At 39.4% G+C, this 24,967-nt stretch overlaps 1 protein-coding gene across 1 annotated transcript in view; it reads right to left on the bottom strand.

Moving 5' to 3' along the window:
* Nucleotides 1-24,967, bottom strand: part of KIAA0895 (KIAA0895 ortholog) — a 54,632-nt gene that overhangs the window by 8,862 nt on the left and 20,803 nt on the right. The window contains exons 3-5 of the mRNA XM_043463209.1: nucleotides 11,488-11,631; nucleotides 10,682-10,814; nucleotides 9,804-10,109 (exon numbers count right to left, since the gene is read on the bottom strand). Coding sequence (XP_043319144.1) covers nucleotides 9,804-10,109; nucleotides 10,682-10,814; nucleotides 11,488-11,631 — 583 coding nt within the window. The remainder of the gene's footprint in view (nucleotides 1-9,803; nucleotides 10,110-10,681; nucleotides 10,815-11,487; nucleotides 11,632-24,967) is intronic.

The following is a 24,967-nucleotide window of genomic DNA, read 5'->3' as shown; positions in this document are numbered from 1 at the left end:
TATGATAACACTTAAGAGGTGAAAATTCAGATTTATCAAGAGCAGCTTTACCATACAAAAGAGACTTACAGAGGAAAAAAAAAAACATATGATGCCCCAAAAGAGAAGGTGCAGGAGCAGGGAATTCCATCAGGTTATTAGGATGAACAGGTTCCCAGTTACAGATTTGAAATATATCCTCAAAGAGGACCTAGTGCATGGCACAGGGAACCAGACTCCAAACCCTAACAAATCTGTGGAAAAGAAGCCTTTAAAGGGTAGATCTTTACCTGAAACTGAACCATGTGGGTGCACAGGGAGATAAACATGACACTGTAAATTAACTATACTTCAGTATAAGCTAAAATTTTTAAAAAAGAGCCTACCCTCTTCCATGGGATCCTCGGGGTCCAGGTGAATACACATCCACATGGTCAGAACAGGCTTGTATCCGAAGGCAGGGCTGGCAGAGGGCTGTAGGAGATGCGAAGGCTGTGCCAGAAAATGAACTTGCTTGGAGCTGTAGGGCCTGGTCCTCTTTGAATGGGACCACAATCTCCAGATCCAGCAGGCACATCCCATAGCCTATTTCTGCCCAGTGCCCACCAAGGCAGGTGGACCCTGTAGACCCGAAGAGCTCTGAAAAGTCACCCGGTCCTCCTCCTCTTCTGCTGATGGCTTCCCTATCTCTAGCCTCCTTAGAGTTGCCTCAAGTATGGTTAACACGACCCTGCACAGAGATCTTCGAGGACTTGGCATTCACTAGGGCCAGTAGGTGAAGGGAGAGGAAAGAAACACAAGCCCTGAGTTGTGTGTTCTGCCACATTCCACGCTCATTCACAACCCAGGGGAAAAAACACAAACTTTCATAATGACTGTTTCTTAATGACTGAGTCACAGACTGGGTCACAGACTCAGGCATGAAGAAAGCCTGCCGCCTGTTTCTCGTAACTACACCATTAATACAGGCACTGAGGAGTACACCATGTATGCATACAAGGACTGTGAGATGGGCAAGCACACCTGCAATCCAGAGACGTCCAGGCGAAGGTATGAGAAATGGAATTCATAGAAGGGCAGACTTCCCAGAAGCCAATTTCAAGAGGTCAATTTTCAACACACCCTCTTATACATAAAAACTGTCCCACCAAAATACACACGTGTCACTCCTTAGTGGAGGACTGCAAATCAAAAGGACAAAGACCTGGATCCCCTGGCAGTCAACAGAATGGCCGTCACCAGATGATTACACATGATTGATGCCAGAGAGGGACCTGGACAAACAGGCCCCTCCTACGATGTGGTGGGGAATGGATACTGCTAACAGACATCAGCAGAACAGGACGGAGGTTTCTCAGGGAAAGAAATATAGAGTCACCTGATAATCAATCAACTGCACCCCTGGCTAGTAAAAGGACAAAATCCCAGTGTATAAAGACGCACACACCACACTCTTGACTGCGGCACAGTTTACAGCAGCCAGAACAGAAAAGCAACAGAAATGTCCATCATGAGAGGCAGGGACATAGAAGCTTAGGTACAAACACACAAAGGAATATTACTCCTCCCAAATAAGAAATGGAATAATGCCATTTGGGGACACATGGCTGGACCAGCAGAACATTATACTGTGTGAACGCAACCAGATGAGGAAAAGATACTGTAAGGTAACACTTACAGGTGAAAATTCAGATTTATGAAGACAAGAGCAGCTTTGAAAACAAGAGATACTACAGAGGAAAAAAAACACCATATGGTGCCCCAAAGGAGAAGATGCAGGAGCAGGGCATTCCATTAGGTCATTGGGATTAACAGGTACCCAGTCACAGATGTGAAATATATCCTCAAAGAGGACCTAGTACACGGCACAGGGAACTAAAGCCTAACAAATCTGTGGAAAAGAAGCCTAAAAAGAGTAGATCTCTATCTATCTGAATCACGTGGGTGCACAGAGAAAATAAACATGACACTGTAAATCAGCTATACTTCAATATAAACTAAAAATTAAATAATAAAAAAACCATGCCTACCCTCTTCCACAGGATGTTCATGGTCCCGGTGGATACACAGCCAACTTGGTCAGAACAGGCTTGTGTCTGAAGGCAGGGCTGGCAGAGGGCTGAAGGAGATGGGAAGGCTGTGCCAGCAAATGACCTTGCTTGGAGCTGTAGTTCCTGGTCCTCTTTGAATGGGACCACAATCTCCAGATCCAGCAGGCACATCCCACAGCTTATTTCTGCCCAGTGCCCACCAAGGCAGGTGGACTCCGCGGACTGGAAGAGCTCTGAAAATCCGCCCGGTCTCCTCCTCTTCTGCTGACGGCTTCCCTATCTCTAGCCTCCTTCCTTAGAGCTGCCCCAAGTGCGGCTCGCACCAACATGCTCGGGCATCTTCGCGGGTTTGGCTTCACCCGGGGCAGCAGAAGGGAGAAGAAAGACACACAAGAGAAGCCCTGGGCTCTGCGTTTTGCCCCATATTCCACTCGTTCACAACCCGGGGTGACACCTTGCAGAATGACTCTGGATGCCTGCGTCTGAGGAAAGCCTGCCCCGGTGGCCACTTCTCATAACTGCACCCGTAAAACAGGCACTGAGGAGTACACCATGTATGCAAGGACCGTGAGGCAGGAAAGCACACCTGCCATCCAGAAATGTCCCGGCGCAGGTATGAGAACGGAATTCATAGGAGGGCAGGCTTCCAAGAAGCCAATTTCAAGAGGTGTATTTTCATCACACCCTCTTATACACAAAAAAAGTTTCCCAGGAAAACACACACCATATTGCTCCTTACCAGAAAACTGCAAATCAAAAGAAGTGTATTCCCTTACTGTCAACAAAATTCCCATCACTGAACGACTACATATGATAGGTGATGGAGAGGGGCCTGCACAAAAAAGAACGCTCATACAATGTGTCAGGAAATGGAGACTGCTAACAGACATCAGCAGAACAGGATGGAGGTTTCTCAGGGAAAGAAATATAGTCACCTGATAATTGAGCAATTGTACTCCTGGATGGTAAGGGACAAAACCACCATGCATAAAGATACATGTGCCCCACCCTTGACTGCCGCACAGTTTAAAACAGCCCGGATGGAAAAGCAACAAAAATGTTAATCACTAGAGGCAGGGATATAGAAGCTTAGGTACAAACACACAAAGGAATACTACTACTCCTGAAAAAACAATGGAATAATTCCATTTGGGGACATATGGCTGGACCTGCAGAACATATACTGTGTGAACAAATCAGAGAAAGACATATTCTATGATAACACTTACAGGTGAAAACTAAGATTTAGCCAAAAAAAAAAAAAAAAGAGCTTGAGAGTACATAAGAGGCTCACAAAGAAAAAAATCCCATGTGATGCCCAAAAAGAGAAGGTGCAGGAGCAAGGGATTCCATTAAGTCACTGGAATTAACAGGTACCTGTTTACACATTTGAAACAGATCAATACAAAGGACCCTGTGTACAGCACAGGGAACAGGATGGAAAAACACTGCCAACTCGAGGGGATAAGAAGCCTAGGAAGAGCTGATCTCTATCTTTCTGATACTGAGCCACGTGTGTGCACAGTTAAAAGCAGTGCGACACTGTGAATCATTTATACTACAGTATCAACAAAAACTTAAGATTAAAAAGACACTGCCTGCCCTCTTCCACGGCATCCACACGGTGAGAGCAGGCCTTTGTCCCAAGCCAGGGCTGGCAGAGGGCTGAAGGATCTGGGAAGGCTGTGCCAGCAAGTGAGCTTGCCTTGGACGTGTAGTGCCTGTTCCCTTTGGATGGGAGCACAATCTCCAGATCCAGCAGGCACGTCCCACAGCCAAAGGTGCCTAGTGCCGCAAGCAAGGTAGACTCTGTGGACTGGAAAAGCTTTGAAAAGTCCCCTTGTCCCACGTCTCCTGGAGGTGGCTTCTCTATCTCTAGCCTCCTTCCTTAGAGCCACCCCAGGTATGCACCACAGCATCGCGCGCAGAGCTCCTGGAGCAGTTTGGATGTGCTACGGCTGAAGAAGTTAAAGGGAAGGCAGGCAGAGGACGCCTGGGCTGTGTGGCGTCACACTGCATCCTCATTCGGTTGGGTTCTATGTGGCCTCAGCAGCGTCCGAGTCCTTGCGACCTCATGGACTCTAGCCCGCTAAGCTCCTCTGTCCTTGGGATTCTCCAGGCAAGCATACTGGAGCGGGTTACACTGCCCTTCTCCAGGGTATCTCTACTCTCACTTATGACCCAGGAAAAGTAAGTTTCAGAAGGCTCTAGTTTCTTGAGTCACAGACTTGGGCATCAATAAAGCCTGACGCCATGTGGCTGTTTCTTATAACTACACCTTTAAAAAGGCACAAAAGAGCACGTCATATTCAGAAAGATTGGGAGCTGGTGAAAGATACCTGCCCTCAACACATGTGCTGGGGTAGTTGAGAAATGTAATTTATAAGAAAGCAGACTTACATAGCCAATTTCAAGAGGTATATGTTCATCTCGCAGTTTTAAACACAAAATTGGCAGAAGATAATATGCTCTATTTGGGTTGCTATTGGAGAATTGTAGATCAAAAGGACAACTAGATATATCCCTTGGCAGTACTCAGAATGGCCACCACCATAGAGTCTTCAAAGAATAAAAGCTGGAGAGGGACACTGAGAAAAAGGAACCCTCCTACCCTGTTAAAAGCAATGGAATCCTGAAGCAGCCACTCTGCAGAAACAAATGGAGGTTACTTGAATACTAAAAATAGGGGCACCCTATGATCCATCAATCTCACTCCTTGGCAAATATCTGGCAGAAACCCTGGTCTAAAATGATAATGGTAGCCAAGTGTTGATCATAGTGCTCTTTACAATGACAAGCGTTAAGTTTTCATTGTTGTTTAGTTCCTAAGTCGTGTCCAACTCTTATGATCCATGCCTTACATGGAAGTAACCTAAATATCCACTGACAGAGAAGGTATAAGGAAGATGCTGTACATATTTCCAAAGGAATCTTATTCAGGCATTGAAAAGGATGAAATAATACCACTGGCACCAACTTGAATGGACGTGAAGATTGTCATACTAAGTGAAGTAAGTCAAACAGAGAAAGAGAACTATCATCTGAAGTTGCTTACATGCAGAATCTAAGTAAGATTGATAGAGATGACATAATTCATTGAAGTAGAAAGAGATTCACAGACTTAGAAAACCCACATATGGTTACTGAATTGTAAAGGTGGAGGGCAAGGATAAATTAGGAGTTTGGGATTGACATATATAACCTACATTATTAAAAACAGATAACCAAGATGGACCTCCTGTATAGCACAGCGATTGTGCCAATATTCTCTAATAATCTGGGGGAGAAAACCTGAGAAACTATGGATACATGCATATGTATAAAGGAACCATTTTGTTTCATATCTAGAACTAACAACATTGTTTATCAACCATACTTCAAATAAAAATTAAAAGAAACAAATAGGACCTAAATAAAATGAAACCTTCTGCACTCCTGAAGAAACCAAAACAAAAGGAAAGATCACCTACCCAATGGGAGAAAAGATCTGCAAAGGATCAACCAAAAAGAGATTAATCTTTAAAATATACAAAGAGTTCGTGCAGTTCAGGATCAATAAAAGCAAACAATGCATTCAAATCACAGGCAGAAGACCTCAACAGACATTTCTCCAGAGAACACATGCAGAACTAAGAGGCATGTGGATATGCTCAACATCACTAATTACCAGAGGAATGCAAATCAAAACTACAATGAGATGTCATCTCTCATCAGTCACAACTGCTATCATCAAAACATCTATGAACAATAAAAGCTGGAGTGGGTATGGAAAAAACTGAACCCTAACTATTGCTGGGCATGTAAACTGGTACAGCCAGAAAAGAGAACACCATGCAGGCTCCTTAAGAACTAAAACCGGAAACACCACATGCTCCAGCAATCCCTCTCCTGGCACGTCTGCCTCAAGCCACCGTTCAGAACATACAGGCAGCCCAATGTGTTTTCAGCACTGTTTACAGTAACTGACATGGAAGAAACCTATTTTTCCATCAATAGAATAAGGGGTAAAGAAGACCTGATACACACGCCAAATGGAATAGTACTCAGCCATAGAAAAGAATGAAAGAAGGCCATTGGCAGCAATATGAATGGACCTGGAGATTCTCATACTAAGTGAAGTCAGTCGAACAGGGAAAGACGAATATCACCGGAAATTGCTAACATGCAGACTGTAAAAAAAATGATACAAATGAAATTATTTACAAAACAAAAACAGACTCACAAACTTAGAAAACAAACTTAGGGTTATTACCAAAGGGGAAAGATGGAGGGCAGGGACAAATTGGGAGTTAGAGACTTATAATACATTATGATACTGACAACAGATAGCCAAGAAGGACCTGCTCTATAGCACTGTGAACTCCGCTCAATAGTCTCTAAAAGCTGAAATGGGAGAATTTGAGAAAGAAGAGATACATGTAACTGAATCAATTTACTGTCTATCTGAACTAACAGAACATTGTTAAATCTACTCCAAATTAAAATGAAAATTGAAAGAAACAAATAAGATCTAATTATTCTCAAAGGCTTTTGCACAGGTAAGGAAACCATGAACAAAAGACAACCCACACAACAGGAGAAAATATTTGCGAAGATTAATCTTGAAAATATACAAAGAGTTCACGCAGTTCAATATAAAACAAAACAAACAACACAATCTAAGAATGGGCAGAAGACCTTAACAGACGTTTCCCCAAAGAAAACACACAGATGGCCACAAGGCACTCCATACTGCTAATCATCAGAGAAATGCAAATCAAAACTACATCAGGTATCACCTCACACCAATGCAAATGGTCATGATAAAAAATCTACTAGACATGGGATCTAGAGCGATTTCCCGTATATAAAAAATAAAAGAGCTGAACTGAACTAAAAAAATCTATAAACAATAAATACTGAAGAGGATGTTGAGAAAAGTAAATTGACAGCAAAAAGTAAATTATGGAGGACATTATGGAAATGCCTCAAAAAAATTAAAACTAGAGCTACCATATGATCCAGCAATGCCACTCCGGGGCATATATCTGGTGAAACTATGGGTAAAGTATACATGTACCCCAATGTTCACTGCAGTGCTATTTATAATAATGGAAGAAACCAATATGTCTACTGACAGAGGAATGAATAAAGCAGATGTACATGTATACAATGGTATATATCACTCAGCCATTAAAAAGAAGCCAACTGCAGCAATATGGATAGATCAGGAGATTATCATCCTTAGTGAAGACAGAGAAAGACAAAGATCTGATATCGCTTATATAGTACATCAAAAAAATGATACGAATCAAGTTTGCATCTGTTTGCAAAACAGAAACAATCACAGACTTAGGATACAAACTTATGGTCACCAAAGGAGAACGGTAGAGGGCAAGGAAAAACTGGTTGTTTGGGATTAACATGTCCACACTGCTATATTTGAAACAGATAACCAGTAAGGACCTGCTGTATAGAAAAGGGAACTGTGGTAAAATTCTGTAGTAACCTAAATGGGTGATGCACTTGGAAAAGAATAAATATATGTATATGTGTAACTGAACAACTTCACTGTACACATTCAACTAACACAACACTGTTCATCACAACACTGTTCATCAACTGTGTGCGTGTATGTGCTCAGGTATTCAGTCACATCCAGCTCTTTGTGACCCTAATGCGCTGTAGCCCACCAGGCTCCTCTGTATACTCCAATATAAAATAAATCTTAAAAAATAAATTAGAAAAAACCAAAAACATTAGTATGACAAGAAACAAAAAGCAAAGTGTCCAAGATGTCTCCCTATTATAAGAGGTTAAAGAGACACTGCTGCCAAACGTAATGCATGAACAGTGATTAGATCTAGATTTTTTTCAACACCTGTAAAGACATTTTTGGAAGAGTTGGGAATATTTAAATACGGTATATGGAAGAGTTGATACTGCTGAATTAAAATTCACTTTCTTAAGTGTGATAATGATACTGTTTTAAGTAGAAGAGAATGTTTTTAGTCTCAGGAGATGCATACTTAAGTTCTTAAGGAATGAAATGTCAAGTGTACAATCTGCTTTTAAAAATTTATAGAGAGGACTTCTCTTGGTGGTCCAGTGGTTAAGAATTTTCCTGCCAATGCAGAGAACATGGATTCGATCCTTGGTCCAGGGGAGATCCCACATGCCATGGAACAACTATCCCCATGAGCCACAACTACTGAAGCCAGTGTGCATAGAGCCTGTGTGCCACAACAAGAGAGGCCACCCCAGTGAGAAGCCCACACACCACAACTAGAGAGGGGCCCTCACTCGCTGCAACTAGAGAAAAGCCACAAGGATGACCCGGTGTTGTAGCCAAAACAAACCAATGAATAAATAATTTTTTAAAAAGTCACAAAGAGGGGACTTCCCTTTTTGTCCAGTGGTTAAGACTTCATCTTTCAATGAAGGGAGTGTGGGCCCAATCCGTGGGCAGGTAGCTAAGACCCCTCATGTGTCTCTTGCCAAAACTCCAAAAACAAAAAAACAGATGCAATATTGTAACAAATTAAATAAAGACTTAAAAAATGGCCCACATTAAAAAAATAAAACAACTTTAAAAACAAAGTCAGAGAGAATAGCATCAAGAAAGTGAAAAGACATACTACAGGAGAAAATATTTCATTATTTGGTAAGAGATTTGTATCTATACTATACAAAAAACCTCTTACCTCAATAATAAAGACAAACAAAGCAATTAAAACTGGGCAAATGATCTAAACAGTTCTCCAAAGAAAATACACGAATAGTTGATAATCACATGACAAAATACTGAGTATCATTAGCCACCAGAAAAACCACGAGTTAACCACTTTATACCCACTAGGATGGCTATAATAGTAATTAAAACATGAAGATGGTAGGTATTTTGGAGGACATGATGTAATAGAAATCCTCATGCACTGTGGTGGGACAGTAAAATGGTGCACTTTGGAAACACCGGCAGTTCCTCAAAAGGTTGGGCACAGAGCTACCTATAAGCCCCAAATTCCACTCCTAAGTATACACTCAGGAGAATTAGCAATATAAGCTTGTACACAAATATTCATAATAGTCAAAAAGTGGAAACAACCAAAATGCCCATTAACTGGTGAAAGAATAAATAAAATGCAGCATATGCATGCACTGGGACATTATTCAGCAATAAAAAGGACTGGTGATACATGCTACAATATGAATGAACTTTAAAAATACGCGAAGTGAAAGAAACCAGCCACAAAGGATCACATGTGATTCCACTTACATGAAACATCCAAAACAGGCAAAACTAATAGAAGTAGATTAATGGTTATTTATCACTGGGAACAATGGGGAAAGAGAATAGGGAATGCCTGCTAATAGGGTAAGTTTCTTTTGGGGTGATGAAATGTTCTGGAATTAGACAGTGGTATTGTCTGCACAACTCTATGAACATTACAAACACCACTGAACTGTATATTTAAAATGGATAAACTATGTATCTCAATAATACTAAAAAGCAAAAATGGAAAAACGTTAACAACTAGTGAATCCAGAGGAAGGGTATTGTAAGTGTTCAGTCCATCATTATTTCCCAATTTCTGTAGGTTTGAAATTTTTCTTAAGAGATGAGCAAAATAATGCTAACAAAATGTGGTTTGGGAAAATCAGCACTGACCTCAAGTAACAAAGGTTTAATTTTTCAAAGGTGAGTGGATTCAATGATGGGAAGAGCAGGATGTGACCAAAATTAATAGACAGTTACCCAATAAATCACAAAATCTACAGTTAAGGCAAACTCACCTGGTTGAGAGGTATCAGTCCATCCCCTCTTTGCTCGTACACAATAATCCCATCTCGTATTGGGGTCCTTGACAAACTTTCCAATATCTCTGAATAGTTCACAAAAAGACATCTGGCTGGCGCGATAAACAGTGTAGTAGAGGAGGGCAGCCCTCCATAAAAAGGGGTCTTTTCTAAACAGGACACTGTGAATACTTGCCAATCCTTCCTCTGTGGGGTTGTTTGGCTTTAGTTCAAGCTTTTTACGGCCAGTCCAACTGTTCCATGGCTGCTGAAGGTTGTTAATACCTCGAAAATAATGTGTGCCTATGGAGAAGAAAAGGCACATGAAAAGCAAGAAGTGCATTCTCATTTTAATTTGTCTCCAAGAAAAAATTCTACCAACAGTTCTAAAACCAAATTGATGTGTACCTAACAAATCAAAGCAGAAAATGGCCTGACCCTAATGCCTTTGGGTTTAACCGAGTATACTGCCTTCAGAAGGATTGTATTTCTCATTAGAAGAGGTATAACTTTTAAGGCAATTTATTTTCTTTCTAAGAGAAGAATTATAGACTTGATATTTTAAAGAATCTCAGAGGTCACTTAATTCCATTCCCTCAGTTGAAGGTGGGTGAACTGGCAGATGCGTTACCGTCTGAGCCACCAGGGAAGCCTGAACTGAAATCCAGAGGAGTTAAATGACTCTCCATTTACATAATACCCTAAAAAATTTAATTTGAAATGAGACACTAATATTTTCACTTTCAGTTCAAGTGACACCTAACAATTTCATCACTTGTTGCCAAATATTAGTAAGAAAAAAAATTTATAAAAAAACAGGTGCTTGAGGTAATTTGTTATTACAGCTGAATAAATGGAGAAGGGCGGTCACCTACCTATTTCATGCCTCAGCATTCCTTCCAGCCAGTGCTCTCGTGCAGTGGAAACATTGATGGTCAGCGTCGGACATCCATTTACTACTGTCATGGAAGCTCGGGAAAGCAGGTCCTCAGTGAGATGAACTACAATCTAAGAAGCACAAGTTAAAATACACACACACACAAAGACGAAACAAAGAAGGCAGGGGGAGAAAGTTTTCACAGACAATAACAGACCCATAAATTAAGACCTTTTTCTTTTGTTTATACCAAGAAACCAAGAAGCTGAAATGCAGAATCAATCACTTTGACCCTTGAATTTTGAGCTTTTGGGAACTCAAGAACCTTTACTAGATTGAAAGAAAAGTAGACAGCTATGCAGAGGAAGGCACAGAGAATTGAAATTGTGCCTCTGCTCTGCTCTTAAATATAGTCCCTGGGATGAAATGATGCAAAGGAAGGTGCAGGAGCCAGAGTCCTTGTCACTGCTAGGTCAAAGCTTATTTTGAGACTGAACACTAGGGACTGGCCATTAATAAGAAAAGCCACTGTGGCAAATATCTTCCTTAATAAGTTTCATAAACCAATTCATATACTCCCACAAGCTACACAAAAATGGTAATAAGAGGAAAAATAGAAAAAACTGAACACACAATTCAATGCAACAAAAACTTAAACTTGTATTTAAGTAGAAATCTGGATGACTTATTTAATGAGTAAAATAATGTTGGGAAAACAAAACCCGCAGAAAAAAAAAACCACGTAGCACTCACTGAAAGTCACAATGTTCAGTCAACTCATCATATTCACTCATGATTTCATACCTCACCCATGCAGCCTTCTTTCACCATGTACTTCCTAACATGACTCCAGATTCGCGTTTTAGATAGCAGGCTACCACCAGTGGCCTGTTCAAATTTTTCATAACTTCCATACTTTTGTAAAGTCAGTTCCATAATATTGATGGACTATAAAAGAAACAGAGATAAAGAAAGTAAATTGTCTCTAATTACTCTGATGTGAGTAATGAGCTATATGCTTGTCATGACCTGTTCTGTGTTTACTGATTTACAAATTAAATTGTAGCTAAGGTAACACATTTTTGTAATCCTAAAGAATTTTCACTCATATTCACACGTTTTTACAAAACACTTATGTACATACTTCTTAGCATGGGATAAAGGGGCTCAAGCACTGCACATGTCAACATCTAACAGGCTGAGTTCTCCGTTTCTCTTAGGCTTCTCTAAGACCATCTGGTGGTTTTGCAGAACTCAGAAGGTATGTCTCCAGACTAATTGCTAGTATGTAATTACCACTTGGATAGAAAAAAAATATTTCCAATTTTTAAGAACATACAAAAGAATCAACCATTCTTCTGTGATGATCCTATAGAACTTGATGTTTTCCTTTGGCAGAAAACACATTCTCAGCATTACTAAAAATACTTTTTATCTTTCATTCAGGGCAGGGTACTATCTACTTTTCATTCTTCATAAACTTTCACATGAAAAGAATATGAATGTTGAGATCTTTTTCTCTAAACAGAAATATACAGAAAGACAGACTAAAACTAAGAAAACTGGTAAAAAATCACAGATGATCAGCATCTACGGGAAAGCCACCAAAAAAGTAAACATAAGAATGGAAAATGCTATTGAAAGATCTTCTGGAAAAAACATCTAGAAAATTCACATATATATCTTATATGGATGGTGACAGAAGCTAGAAAATTCAGGTATCTGTTATATTAAGTCTAAAATTTCTAGCTGTCATCAGACTAGTAAAGAGATGAAAAGTACAGCCTCTAGAGTCACACTACCTGAGCTGACATCCTGGCTCTGCCACCTTCTGGCTGTGTGACCCTGAGCAAGTTACTTATTCCTAAGCCTCCTCATTAGTAAATGAGGATAACTACAATAATGTCTACTTCATGGTCCTGTTGAGAAAAACTATCAACCTCTGTAAAGCACAGTGGCAGATACAAGTAGTCAATACATGTCAATTATTACATCATCATTGTAATCATCACCAGTATATCATCATTCTTTATAAATATCACCACTGTAGATGACAGGCTTAACACAAAAACTACAGTAAAGTTCAGGCACTACAAGTTATAAGTAAACATATATATCCCCACTGGAAAATACATATTACTAATAAACTAGGCATGAATCATCAAGTTATCATAACAAGAAATGGCTTCAACAGGTCTGCCTGGCTTCTATTCCCAGAGTTGTTATTATGAAAAGCCTTGCATTTCATATTATAGCATGCATGCTCAGTAGTGTCAGACTCTTTGCAACTCATGGACTGAAGCCCGCCAAACTCATCTGTCCCTGGAATTTTCTAGGCAAGAATACTAGAGTGGCTTGCCATTTCCTACTCCAGGGGATCTTCCAGACCCAGGGATTGAACCCACTTCTCCTGCACTAGCAGGCAGAATTCTTTACCACTGTGCCACCTGGTAAAACCTTGGTCCAAAAGCCAGAAGCATTGGAATTGTCCTGGAAACTGGTTTCAACTTCAGAATTTTGCCTGCCTCCAAGATGCACGCATACTGAATCAGAATCTGCGTTTCAACAACATTCCCCAGGTGATTCAAGAGCACAGTAGAAAGCTAGAAGGGTCTCAGAGAATGGGAACACAGCAAATAACCCAGAGGCTAATTTACTTATCTGATAACCAGGATAATTAAAAGAACAAATTAGCACATAATTAAAAGCCCATTTTAGCAGATTAGCTAAGGTATTTGCATACAGTGGTCTAAAGGTCACTAGTCATCAATATACCAGAGTTAGAAGAAAGTGAGAAATTTTGCCTTATTCCATAAGAGACAGAAGTGGTACTTCTATTTTGGACTTACATTTAGACCTAAAAAAAGCTAAAGAAATTTTTTATTATAACTTGTGCTTATAAGTTTTAAAAAGTATCTACTTAATTTAGGAAAAACTAGCTTTTCTAGCATATGCTTACTCAGTAGGAAAATGTTATTATCTGGTTACTATTATAGCAGATATAAACCAGTCTAGAGAATTTAGAAAAACTTAAATACTGGTGATCCTAGTTATCACCAACAAACGGAACTTAATAGAAGGCTACTAAGAATTCACATTCATAGTAAGTATGCATTTATATTCATAATAGGGAACAAAGATTTGATTGAAAATTTATCCTGAAAAAGTACCCTAACAAATATAAGATTTAAAAATTACATTGGCAGTTTAACAACACTGGGGAAACCTTATTCCTATCAACTATTACATACATCAAAGAAAGAATAAAAATAGTGGGAGCTTTTTTGGAGAAGGGATGTACTTTTTCTATCAAAATGACATACAACAGCACATCATTTCTTTCGCTGCATGACTTACATGCACCAGCATGGCACCAACCCTACACGGGAGCTACACAGATGGTCCCAAAAGCTTAGCTTAATATGTCATATTCAATCCTTCTTCACTGAAGTGCCCATCCTGTTGTCATCTCTAGTTTTTTTTTTAATTAGTTTTCAACTGGTCCAACCTAGACACATTTGTCAGTGATCACACAGATTTCTAATATCCTTCACTGGCTTCTCAATCCATTTGCATTAGACTCCAACATAGAGAGACAGTGGTTGGACAGGTGAATAAATTCAAGTTTTAAGAGACAAGTCAGCAGTGTTCATCAGTTACTTCATCAGTGAGTATTTTTGTGTGACAACAACTTTTGCTTCATTATGCAACCTCCTACAGGCCACAGAGATTTTACAAGTATGATAACTTTGGAAAAAAGAAAAGGCAATAAGCAATTTTAAAAGGCACAAAGAAGCCTGGAAGGATACACCCAAATGCTACTTGATATGATGTTCATCTTTGGGAAAGGGTAATGTGCTACACTGATGTTTATTTGCACTTTACAGGAGTTTTTTTAAATTGTTTACAATATGCAAAGGAAAAAATCATTTCTTCTAGCTTCCCTGAGGTATGAGTGACAAATAAAAATTGCACGATGATGTATTTAAGGTATATAATGTGATGACAATATATATATATACACACACATACACTGTGGAATGAATACTACAATCAAATTAATTTACAAATCCATCACCTCCCATATGCAGTGGGAACATCTAAGATCTTAGCAAATTTCAAGTATAAAATATATTATTATTACCTATAATTATTATGCTGTATTTTAGACACCCAGGATTTATTCCAAGTTTATAACTGAATTTTGGTACCCTCTGATCCACACCTCACCACAAGTTTTTATTTTTTAAAACAGGAAAAACAATGTTCATCCTTTCCCCCTAGAGCTCAGAGAATCAATATCTATACCACTTTGAGAATCAAACTTTCACACACCTTCACATGGTTAATACGTTTAAGAGGCAATAAATTTCATGTCAAATCTCTCTTCTCCATTAATATCATTTAAGTCAATCAGAAAACTACATCTCCCAATATTATTTGGTGGGAGATTCTAACAAGCATCAGGGAATTCCCCAATCATCACTTTCAATTTGCCATTCAGAATATCCCTTTCCTATCTTCAAATATATCTCCACCATTTCTTTAACTTCCAATAACATTCAAGTATTAAAAGAAAAAAGGTTCAAGTTAATTTAACCAATTTAAAACATAAATCACATATCTAATTAAAGATCTTTCACCTCCCCTAGGCAGGGCCTGGTCTGGGGCCTAAAGAACTTACACTGGGAAAGGAAGGCATAATCAGTGATTTGAGTCCTCCTCATTTCTCCCCCATTTCCCTTCAGTATATTGAATATTCAGTACTTTTAATATATTCTGTGGCTCAGCAGGTAAAGAATCTGCCTGCAAATGTAGGTGACACTGGAGATGTGGGTTTGATCCCTGGGTTGGGAAGATCCCCCTGAAGTAGGAAATGGCAACCCACTCCAGTATTCTTGCCTGGAAAGTGCCCTGGACAGAGGAGCCTGGTGGACTACAGTCCGTGGGGTCACAGAGAGTCGGACATGACTGAGTGACTGTGTTTCTCGTCTGTGTACTCAGTATACTCACTATAGGAAGGAGGAGTGAACAATCCCTGTGTAACCGGTTCCGCTGCGGTCCTTCTCCCTTGACTGGAATGCTATTGCAGGCCTCTTACAGAAGGTGCCTCCACTGCACAGCTCACTGACCAACCTCCTTCCAACAGAATCTATGCAAGAAGCCCCCCTGAAGCGGACCACCATCAAAACAACTTTTACAAAATTTAAAAGCACAACCGACCTTCATCAAAAAACAAGAAAAATTCTCAAGGAAACAACCTAACCTGGCACGTAAAAGAAAAAGACAAACATACAAAACGTAAATTCAGCAGAAGGAAGGAAATAATAAAGATTAGGGAGGGCTTCCCTGGTGGCTCAGATAGTAAAGAATCTGTCTGCAATGCGGGATACCCAGCTCGTCCCCTGGGTCAGGAAGATCCCCTGGAGAAAGGAATGGCAACCCACTCCAGTATTCTTGCCTGGAGAATCTCATGGACAGAGGAGCCTGGTGGGCTACAGTCCATGAGGTCACAAAGAGTTGGACACGACTGAGTGACTAACACATTCTTTCAAAATTCTAAAGGGAGGGGATAATGAGCTTTTAATAACAATGATGATGATGATAATCCCTCCTTCCTAGAAAATCCTTATCATTCAGATAGCCCTTGCACTGGAAAACCAGGGCAACTTGACAGGACTGAGCAACTGACACTTTCACTTTCTTCACACTCCCTGGTGGCTCAGTGGTGAAGAGTCTTCCTGCCAGTGTAGGAGATGCGAGTTCAATGCCTAGTCTGAGAAGATCCCACATGCCTTGGAGCTAAGCCCATGCATCAGAACTATTGAGCCTGTGCTCCAGAACCTGGGAGCTGCAACTGCTGAGCCCACACGCCTCAACCCCTGAAGCCCATAGTCTGCAAAGCCTGCGCTCTGCAACAAAAGAAGCCACAGCGAGAAGCCCACGCACAGTGCAGGCCCCACTTGCCATAACCAGAGAAAAGCCTGAGTGCCAATGAAGACCCAGCACAGCCAAAATACATAAAATTAAAAAAAATAAAGATTAGGGAGGAAATAAAATAGATATTAAAAACAACAGAAAAAATCAACAGAAACAAGAGCTGGTTCTTTAAAAAGGTAGACAAAATTAACCTCTAGCCAGGTTCACCAAAAAGAAATGAGAGAGTACCCAAACAAAATAAGAAATGAAAAAGGAGAAATCTTGAGTGATACTACAGAAATAGAAAAAAAAAACATAAAAGAATACTATGAACAATTACATGTCAACAAATTTGACAACCTAGAAGAAATGGACAACTTTCCAGAAACATACAGCCTGCCAAAACTGAATCAAGAAAAAGATAATTTGAAGAGATGGATCACTAGAAGTGAAATAGAATCTGTAATCATAAAGAAAACTTCCTACAAATCAAAGTCCAGGACCCGATGACTTCACAGGTGAAGTCCACCAATCATACAAAGAAGAACTAATACCAGTTCTTCTCAAACTCTTAAAAGAATGAAGTGGAGGGAACATTCCCAAAGATGTTCTATGAGGCTACCATCACCCTGAACCAAGACCAGACAAAGACACCATCATAAAAGAAAATTACAAGCCAGTATCTTCAATGAATATAGATGCAAAACTTCTCTACAAAATATTAGCAAACCAAATCCGAACAACATATAAGAAAAGATCACACACCATGACCAAGTGAGATTCATCCTCAATTCACAAGGACGGTTCAGCATACACAAAATCAACCACATTACACACATTAACAAAAGTCAAAAACCACATCTATCTCAACAGATGTAGAAAAAGCACTTAACAAAATTCAACATCCATCCATGATAAAAATAAAAACTCTTACCAAAGCAGGAACAGAGGGAACATATCTCAACATAATAAAAGACATTTATGACAAACCCACAGATAATATAATACTCAACAGTGAAAAGTTAGAAGCCTTCTCACTAAAATCTGGAACAAGTTAAGGATGCTCACTCTCACCACTTCTCTTCAACATTGTATTGGAGGTCCTAGCAACAATCAGACAAGAAAATGAAGGAAAGGTATCCAAATTGGAAAGGAAAAGATAAAATTGTCACTATATGCAGATGATATGATACCATAAATAGAAAGGACTTCACACAGTTCAGTTCAGTTGCTCAGTCGTGTCTGACTCTTTGTGACCCCATGAACCACATCACGCCAGGCCTCTCTGTCCATCACCAACTCCCGGAGTCCACCCAAACCCATGTCCACTAAGTCGGTGATGCCATCCAACCATCTCATCCTCTGTCATCCCCTTCTCCTCCTGCCTTCAGGTCTTTTCAAAGGAGTCAGCTCTTCGCATCAGGTGGCCAAAGTATTGGAGTTTCAGCTTTAGCATCAGTCCTTCCAATGAACACCCAGGACTGATCTCCTTTAGGATGGATTGGTTGGATCTCCTTGCACTCCAAGGGACTCTCAAGAGTCTTCTCCAACACCACAGTTCAAAAGCATCAATTCTTCGGCGCTCAGCCTTCTTTATAATCCAACTCTCACAACCCTACATGACCACTGGAAAAACCATAGCCTTGACTAGACGGACCTTGTTGACAAAGTAATGTCTCTGCTTTTTAATATGCTGTCTAGGTTGGTCATAACTTTCTTTCCAAGGAGTAAGCGTCTTTTAATTACACAAAAGCTAGGCAAAACATAAATCATACTGACATAAATCATACTGATATTTTCTTAGGTTAGTCTCCCAAGGAAATTGAAACAAAAGCAAAAATAAACAAATGGGACATAGTCAAACTTTAGCTTTTGCACAGTAAAGAAAACCATTTTTTTAAAACTGAAAAGATAACTTATGAAAGAAAATTTGCAAATGATGCAACAGACAAGGTTGTAATCTTAAAATATATAAATATCTCATACAACTCAATAACAAAAAACCCAATCGAAAAATGGGCAGGTGACCTTAATAGACATTTCTCCAGAGAAGACATACAGATGGCCAGCAGGCACATAAAAAGATGCTCAACATCACTAATTATTAGAGAAAAGTAAAATAAAAACTACAATGAGGTACCACCTCACACTGGTCAGAATGGTCATCATTTAAAAGTCTACAAACAACAAATGTTGGAGAGGGTGTGAGGGAACCCTCCTATGCTGTTGGTGGGAATGTATGTTGGTTCAGCCACCAAGGAAAGAAGTATGGAGGCTCCTCAGAAAACTAGAAACAGAATTACCACATGACCCAGCAATCCCACTCCTGGGAATATAACTGGACAAAACTATAATACAAAAAGATACACACCCCCCTATGTTCACAGCAGCATGGCTCACAATAGCCAAACTATGGAAACAGCCTAAATGTCCATCAACAGATGAGTGGATAAAGACGGTGTGGTACATATATACGATGGAATACTACTGAGGCATAACAAAGAATAATGTCATTTGTAGCAACACGGAAACAACTAGAAATTATCATACTAAGTGAAGTAAGTCAGAAAGAGAAAGACAAATAGCATATGGTGGTAGTGGTTTAGTCGCTAAGTCATGTCTGACTCTCTGTGGCCCCATGGTATAGCCCGCCAGGCTCCTCTGTCCATGGGATTTCTCAGGCAAGAATACTGGAGTGGGTTGCCATTTCCTTTTCCAGGGGATCTTCCTGACCCAGAGACTGAACCCACGTCTCCTGCACTGCAGGCAGTCACAGGTTCTTTAGCACTGAGCCATGTGGAAAGCCCCATATAGCATATGATATCACTTATATGTGGAATCTAAAATGTAGCATAAATGAACCTATCCATAAAACAGAAACAGACTCACAGAGAACAGACTTGGGCTTGCCAAGGGGAAAGAGGGGAGAAAGAGGGAAGGACCAAGAGTTTCAAGAAATGGTGCTGGAGACGAATGGATAAGGAAGCTGTGGTACATATACACCATGGAATATTACTCAGCCATTAAAAAGAATTCATTTGAATCAGTTCTAGTGAGATGGATGAAACTGGAGCCCATTATACAGAGTGAAGTAAGCCAGAAAGATAAAGAACATTACAGCATACTAACACATATATATGGAATTTAGAAAGATGGTAATGATAACCCTATATGCAAAACGGAAAAAAGAGACACAGATGTACAGAACAGACTTTTGGACTCTGTGGGAGAAGGCGAGGGTGGGATGTTTCGAGAGAACAGCATCGAAACATGTATATTATCTATAGTGAAACAGATCACCAGCCCAGGTTGGATGCATGAGACAAGTGCTCGGGCCTGGTGCACTGGGAAGACCCAGAGGGATTGGGTAGAGAGGGAGGCGGGAGGGGGGATCGGGATGGGGAATACATGTAAATCCATGGCTGATTCATGTCAATGTATGACAAAATCCACTACAATATTGTAAAGTAATTAGCCTCCAACTAATAAAAATAAACAAACAAACAAACAAAAAGAAATGGTGCTGGGATAATTAGATATAAATAAAAGAAAATCAGACCCCTACCACATATCATATACAAAAATTAACTCAAAATGTATCAAACACATAAATGTTAGAGCTACACACAAAACTCTTAGAAGAAAGCATAGGCACACGTTTCATGACCCTGTATTAGGCACTGGTTTCTTAGATATGACACCAAAACATCAAATAACAAAATAGGTAAGTTGGACTTCATTCAAATTAAAAGCTTTTATGCTTCAAAGGTCACCATCAAGAAAGCAGAAAGACAACCCACAGAATGGGAGAAAAGTTTACAAATTTCGTATCGGAAAAGTGACATATCTAAAATATATTAAGAATTCCTATAACTCAATAATAAAAATACAAATAATCCAATTAAAAAATGGGCAAAAGATCCAAACACAGTTCTCCAAAGAAGATATACAAATGACCAATAATCTCATAAGAAGATGCTCAATATCATTAGTCATCAGAGAAATACAAATTAAAACCACAATGATATATCAGTTCATACCCAGTAGAATAGCTATAAAAACAAAAACGAGTTGACAAAAAAAGAAGAAGAGAGTTGACAATGATGTGGAGAAACTGAAACTCATACACTGTTGGTGGGAATGTAAAATGATGCAGTCATTTTGGAAAAGTTTTCCTTAAAAGATTACACAGTTCCCATATGACCCATTATATACAATCTCTGATCTCCTACCATATGACCAACTACCATATAATCTACTATTAATACTAGGTATATACCCAAGATAACCAAGAACATGTTCACACAAAAGTCTGGACACAAATGTTCATAGCAGCGTTGTTCGTAACAGCCAAAAAGTGGAAACAATCTAAATAGCTATCAACTGATGAATGGACTAATACAATGCAATATATATATGGAATATTATCCAATAATAAAAAGTACTGAAACATGCTATGATATGGATTAATCTTGAAAACATGCTAAGTAAATGAAGCCCACAATGAACCACATATTGTATGACTCCATTTATCTGAAAGGTCTGGAACAGTTAAATCCATAAAAAGAAAAATAAATTGATGGTTGTCTAAGGCTGGGTTGGGGTGGGAGTGCTGGTGAGAAATGGTGAGTCACTTCTAATGAGTACAGGGTTTCCTTTTTCAGGTGATAAAATGTTCTCAAATTTGATAGTGATAATCACTACATAATCCTAAGCATATTGACAATCACTTAACTGCACACTTTAGATAGATTAACTACATGGCATGTGAATTATATCCTCATATAGCCATCATTTAAAAAATGAATAGTAATCAAACAGCACAGTATAATATTTAAACCACTAATTCAGAAAACAAAAAATCTCTGTAGAAAACTTACAGCACTATCTTGTATGATATAGCAAACTTTCTGAAAAATTTCAACACTGTTGAATGATCTAATTTTGGTTTACTTGCTGATTCTGTTTGCTGTTTAGCAACTTGGAAATCTCACCATCAGTCAAAAGCCACTTGAACAGTCATGTGCTAAAAACCTATTTCCCTCTTCAAATGCAGCTTTCATTCAATGAAAAACTACATACAATAGGGACACTGATACAATATAAGCCTTGATGACACTGTGGAAAGACTAGAAGTCAAAAGATCTGGTTTTATGTTGGTGCCCTACCTTTTACTGACTGTGTGACCTTAGGTCTGTCATTTTACCTTTCAGGTTTAGTTTCTTCAATAGCAAAATGGAGATGAAAATCTTTGCCCTACTTAGCTAATAGGGTTGGTGTGAGGATGAAATTAGAGATAGACACCGAGAGTAAAAGAGGGGAGGGAGAGAAAGAGAAAGAGAATTTGTTTTGTAGTCTATTCCCCAAATGACTGTGGGGTTCCCAGGTGGTTAAGTGGTCAAGAATCTGTCTGCCGGCAGGGGTTTGATCCCTGGGTCTAGAAGACTTCCTGGAGGAGGAAACGGCAACCCACTCCAGTGTTCTTGCCTGGGAAATTCCATGGACAGAAGGGCCTGGCAAGCTACAATCAATGAGGTCCCAAAAGAATAGGACACAGCTTAGAGACTAAACAACAGAGGAAATAGAAGAGCATCCTTATATACCAATGTTTTTAAAAACACTGAGCTGTCCCCCAAAGAAACATACATGCCCAATGAACTTGACCCTGAGTCACAAATTTGGATCTACTGTCTGTAGAGTATTTCATTGAATTTCTAGCATACCATTAATAACATCTTTCATTCATTCATCTTTATGGTTACTTTCTTTCTGCCAATCCCTGCTTTTACGTTTCTATTTTAGAATCTTTTAGAATCTAATTCCAAACCTGGCCATTAGACTGACAGAGATTACACTGAAATTTACATAGTTTAATAATACTCGGTTGGATGTATGAATAAAATGTTGTGAAAACACAGAAAGGTAAACTAAAGTGGGGCTCTAGAGGAAACAGATGATATTCCAGGTAAAGGGGGATAATATTGTCAAAAGCATACACAAAGCAAAGAAAGTGAAATACAGAGCTTTTAGCGTAGACAGGCACCAGGAACTAAGTTATTTAGTGCTAGGAACCCCGTGAGATTCTGGGAACAGTTGAAATAAATAAAATACACTTTTATAAACAAGGTTAGTCTTGTGGTAAAGGCAAAAAAAGAAACTTAAGGATGATAACAGAGTGATACATGTCACGACAGATAATCTGCCCAAGATGCTGTGGGAGTACAGAGTTGACTTCGGAAACCTTAGCATGCGCTAGATCAGGAAACGTGAAAGACCTGTAGGCCATGATAAAAATTTTGGACTTTATCCTGAATTATGAGGAGCTCTAAAGTTTTGCAGGAAGGAAAGTGACATAATCAGATTTGTACCTTAGACACTGGCAGTAGTGTGGAGAGCAGGAGAAACTGCATTTGCCTATAATTCAGTTTTCTGTAAGATAGACTGTTAAACTGTGACCAGATTGTAATAAAAAGAAAAATGCTTCAATAAATTATATTCTACATATGCAGAACCCAGGAAACAGATCCAAGACACTGAGTCTGCCTTCAATGAAGGACAAGTGAAAGAACACAGCAGGACAAAGAAAATCGTCACCTACAGCCGTCCCCTCAGTCCCCTTCTGCCCCCTCTCATCAGGGCTGGGGTGGTTTGGATGTGTACAATGTTAAGTGGGAGAGTGAGAGGGTATATGCTACGAAGAGAAGATCTTTGTAAACAGTACATACTAGTACTGCAAACTCTTCACTACCTACAAGGAAGAAGTAGATATTCAAGCTGTTTTGGAGAAAAGAATTTGTTAAGATAAGAACCTGAGATTGCAGGTTAGGCAAGTTTTCAAAGGCACATCAATGAAGTGTTTCAATGAGTCATCAAGGTCATACCTTCTTCCAAGGACACACAATCTGACTGGGGTGTTTCCATCTCTGTAAGAAAATCTTCCTTGATATTAGGTTAAGAAATGACCTTACGTCTCCAATCTAATACACAAAACTACTATGAGAGTTACTAAACTCAAAATAATCTTATAACTAATGAATCTGGAAAAAGGCTTGTGATTTGCTCAACAAAAAATTATGTCACCTAAGGAGAAGTATAGTTTAAAGAAGACTTGCTTTTCCCTCCCCCTTTATTGTCTGGACAACTTGAGGTCTACTAACACAAAATACCTTAATACTAGTACAATTAAAACATGGCCTCAAAGAAATTTTATATCAAGACATATTATTATCAGTGAAGGTATTTAATTTCCAATGGTGTTATTTCTACCAAAAAAGGAAAATGAACACTTGTCTTGTTTTAGAACACAACGTGATTTTATGTATTTATTATGCATGCATTTTAATCTAACAATAAATTACCTATCCCATTTTCACTATAAACTCCAAAAGCAAGACATTTTCTGAGGACCATATTTAAAAATCTTTATGTTACACTATCACTGGCCTCAAAACAGAGCTTACGTGTAATAGATCTGGTCAATCAGAGGTGGCAAACTGGCAACCCAAGGGATGACTGTGGCCCACAAACACGCTTTCATTGGTTTGAACAACCTTTTTTTTTCTTTGAGTTAGTTGTCAACTTTTATAAATTAGAAGACTTTGTCTAAAATTCAAGTTATCTATCTTCTCTTACAATTTCTGAGGATATGATACACTAGATGCAAACTGCAGCCCAACTGCTATCTGGTTTCCAGGTTCCTACAGTGCCCAGACAACTCCCTGCAATCATTTATGATCCCTGCTCAGATCTTACAGGCATGTGACCCTAACTGTACAAAGTCTGCTAACCAGGAAGAAAAAAAAAATCGGAATTTATTTCCCAGCATAGTGAAGTTGGGCTTCACTGATAGCTCAGTTGGTAAAGGATCTGCCTGCAATGCAGGAGACTCCAGTTCGATTTCTGGGTTGGGAAGATCCGCTGGAGAATGGATAGGCTACCTACCCCAGTATTCTTGGGCTTCCCTTGTGGCTCAGCTGGCAAAGAATCTGCCTGCAATGCAGGAGACCTTGGTTTGCTCTCTGGGTTGGGAAGATCCCCCGGAGAAGGGAAAGGCTACCCACTCCAGTATTCTGGCCTAGAGAATTCCATGGACTGTATAGTCCATGGGGTGGGTCGCAAAGAGTTGGACACGACTGAGCAACTTTCACTTCACTTCATAATGAAGTTGGTCCATCGAGATACTTACTTTGAATATTTGAACTCTATAAATGAAAATACAATGCTATGCCACAGAATGTTAAGCATTATGTTATTCCAATTCAGGAAAAAAGTTAGTCAGAATTCTTTTCTCTAAATACCTCTGAGATTGTATGAACTCTATCAAGCTACCTTTGATAGCATGGACCATAAACTTCCATTTACTTCA

Source organism: Cervus canadensis, chromosome 3 (genome assembly GCF_019320065.1).
Source record: "Cervus canadensis isolate Bull #8, Minnesota chromosome 3, ASM1932006v1, whole genome shotgun sequence".
Lineage (NCBI taxonomy): Eukaryota > Metazoa > Chordata > Mammalia > Artiodactyla > Cervidae > Cervus > Cervus canadensis.
Note: the sequence above shows the minus strand (reverse complement) of the source record. Positions and strands in the feature narration are given on the sequence as shown.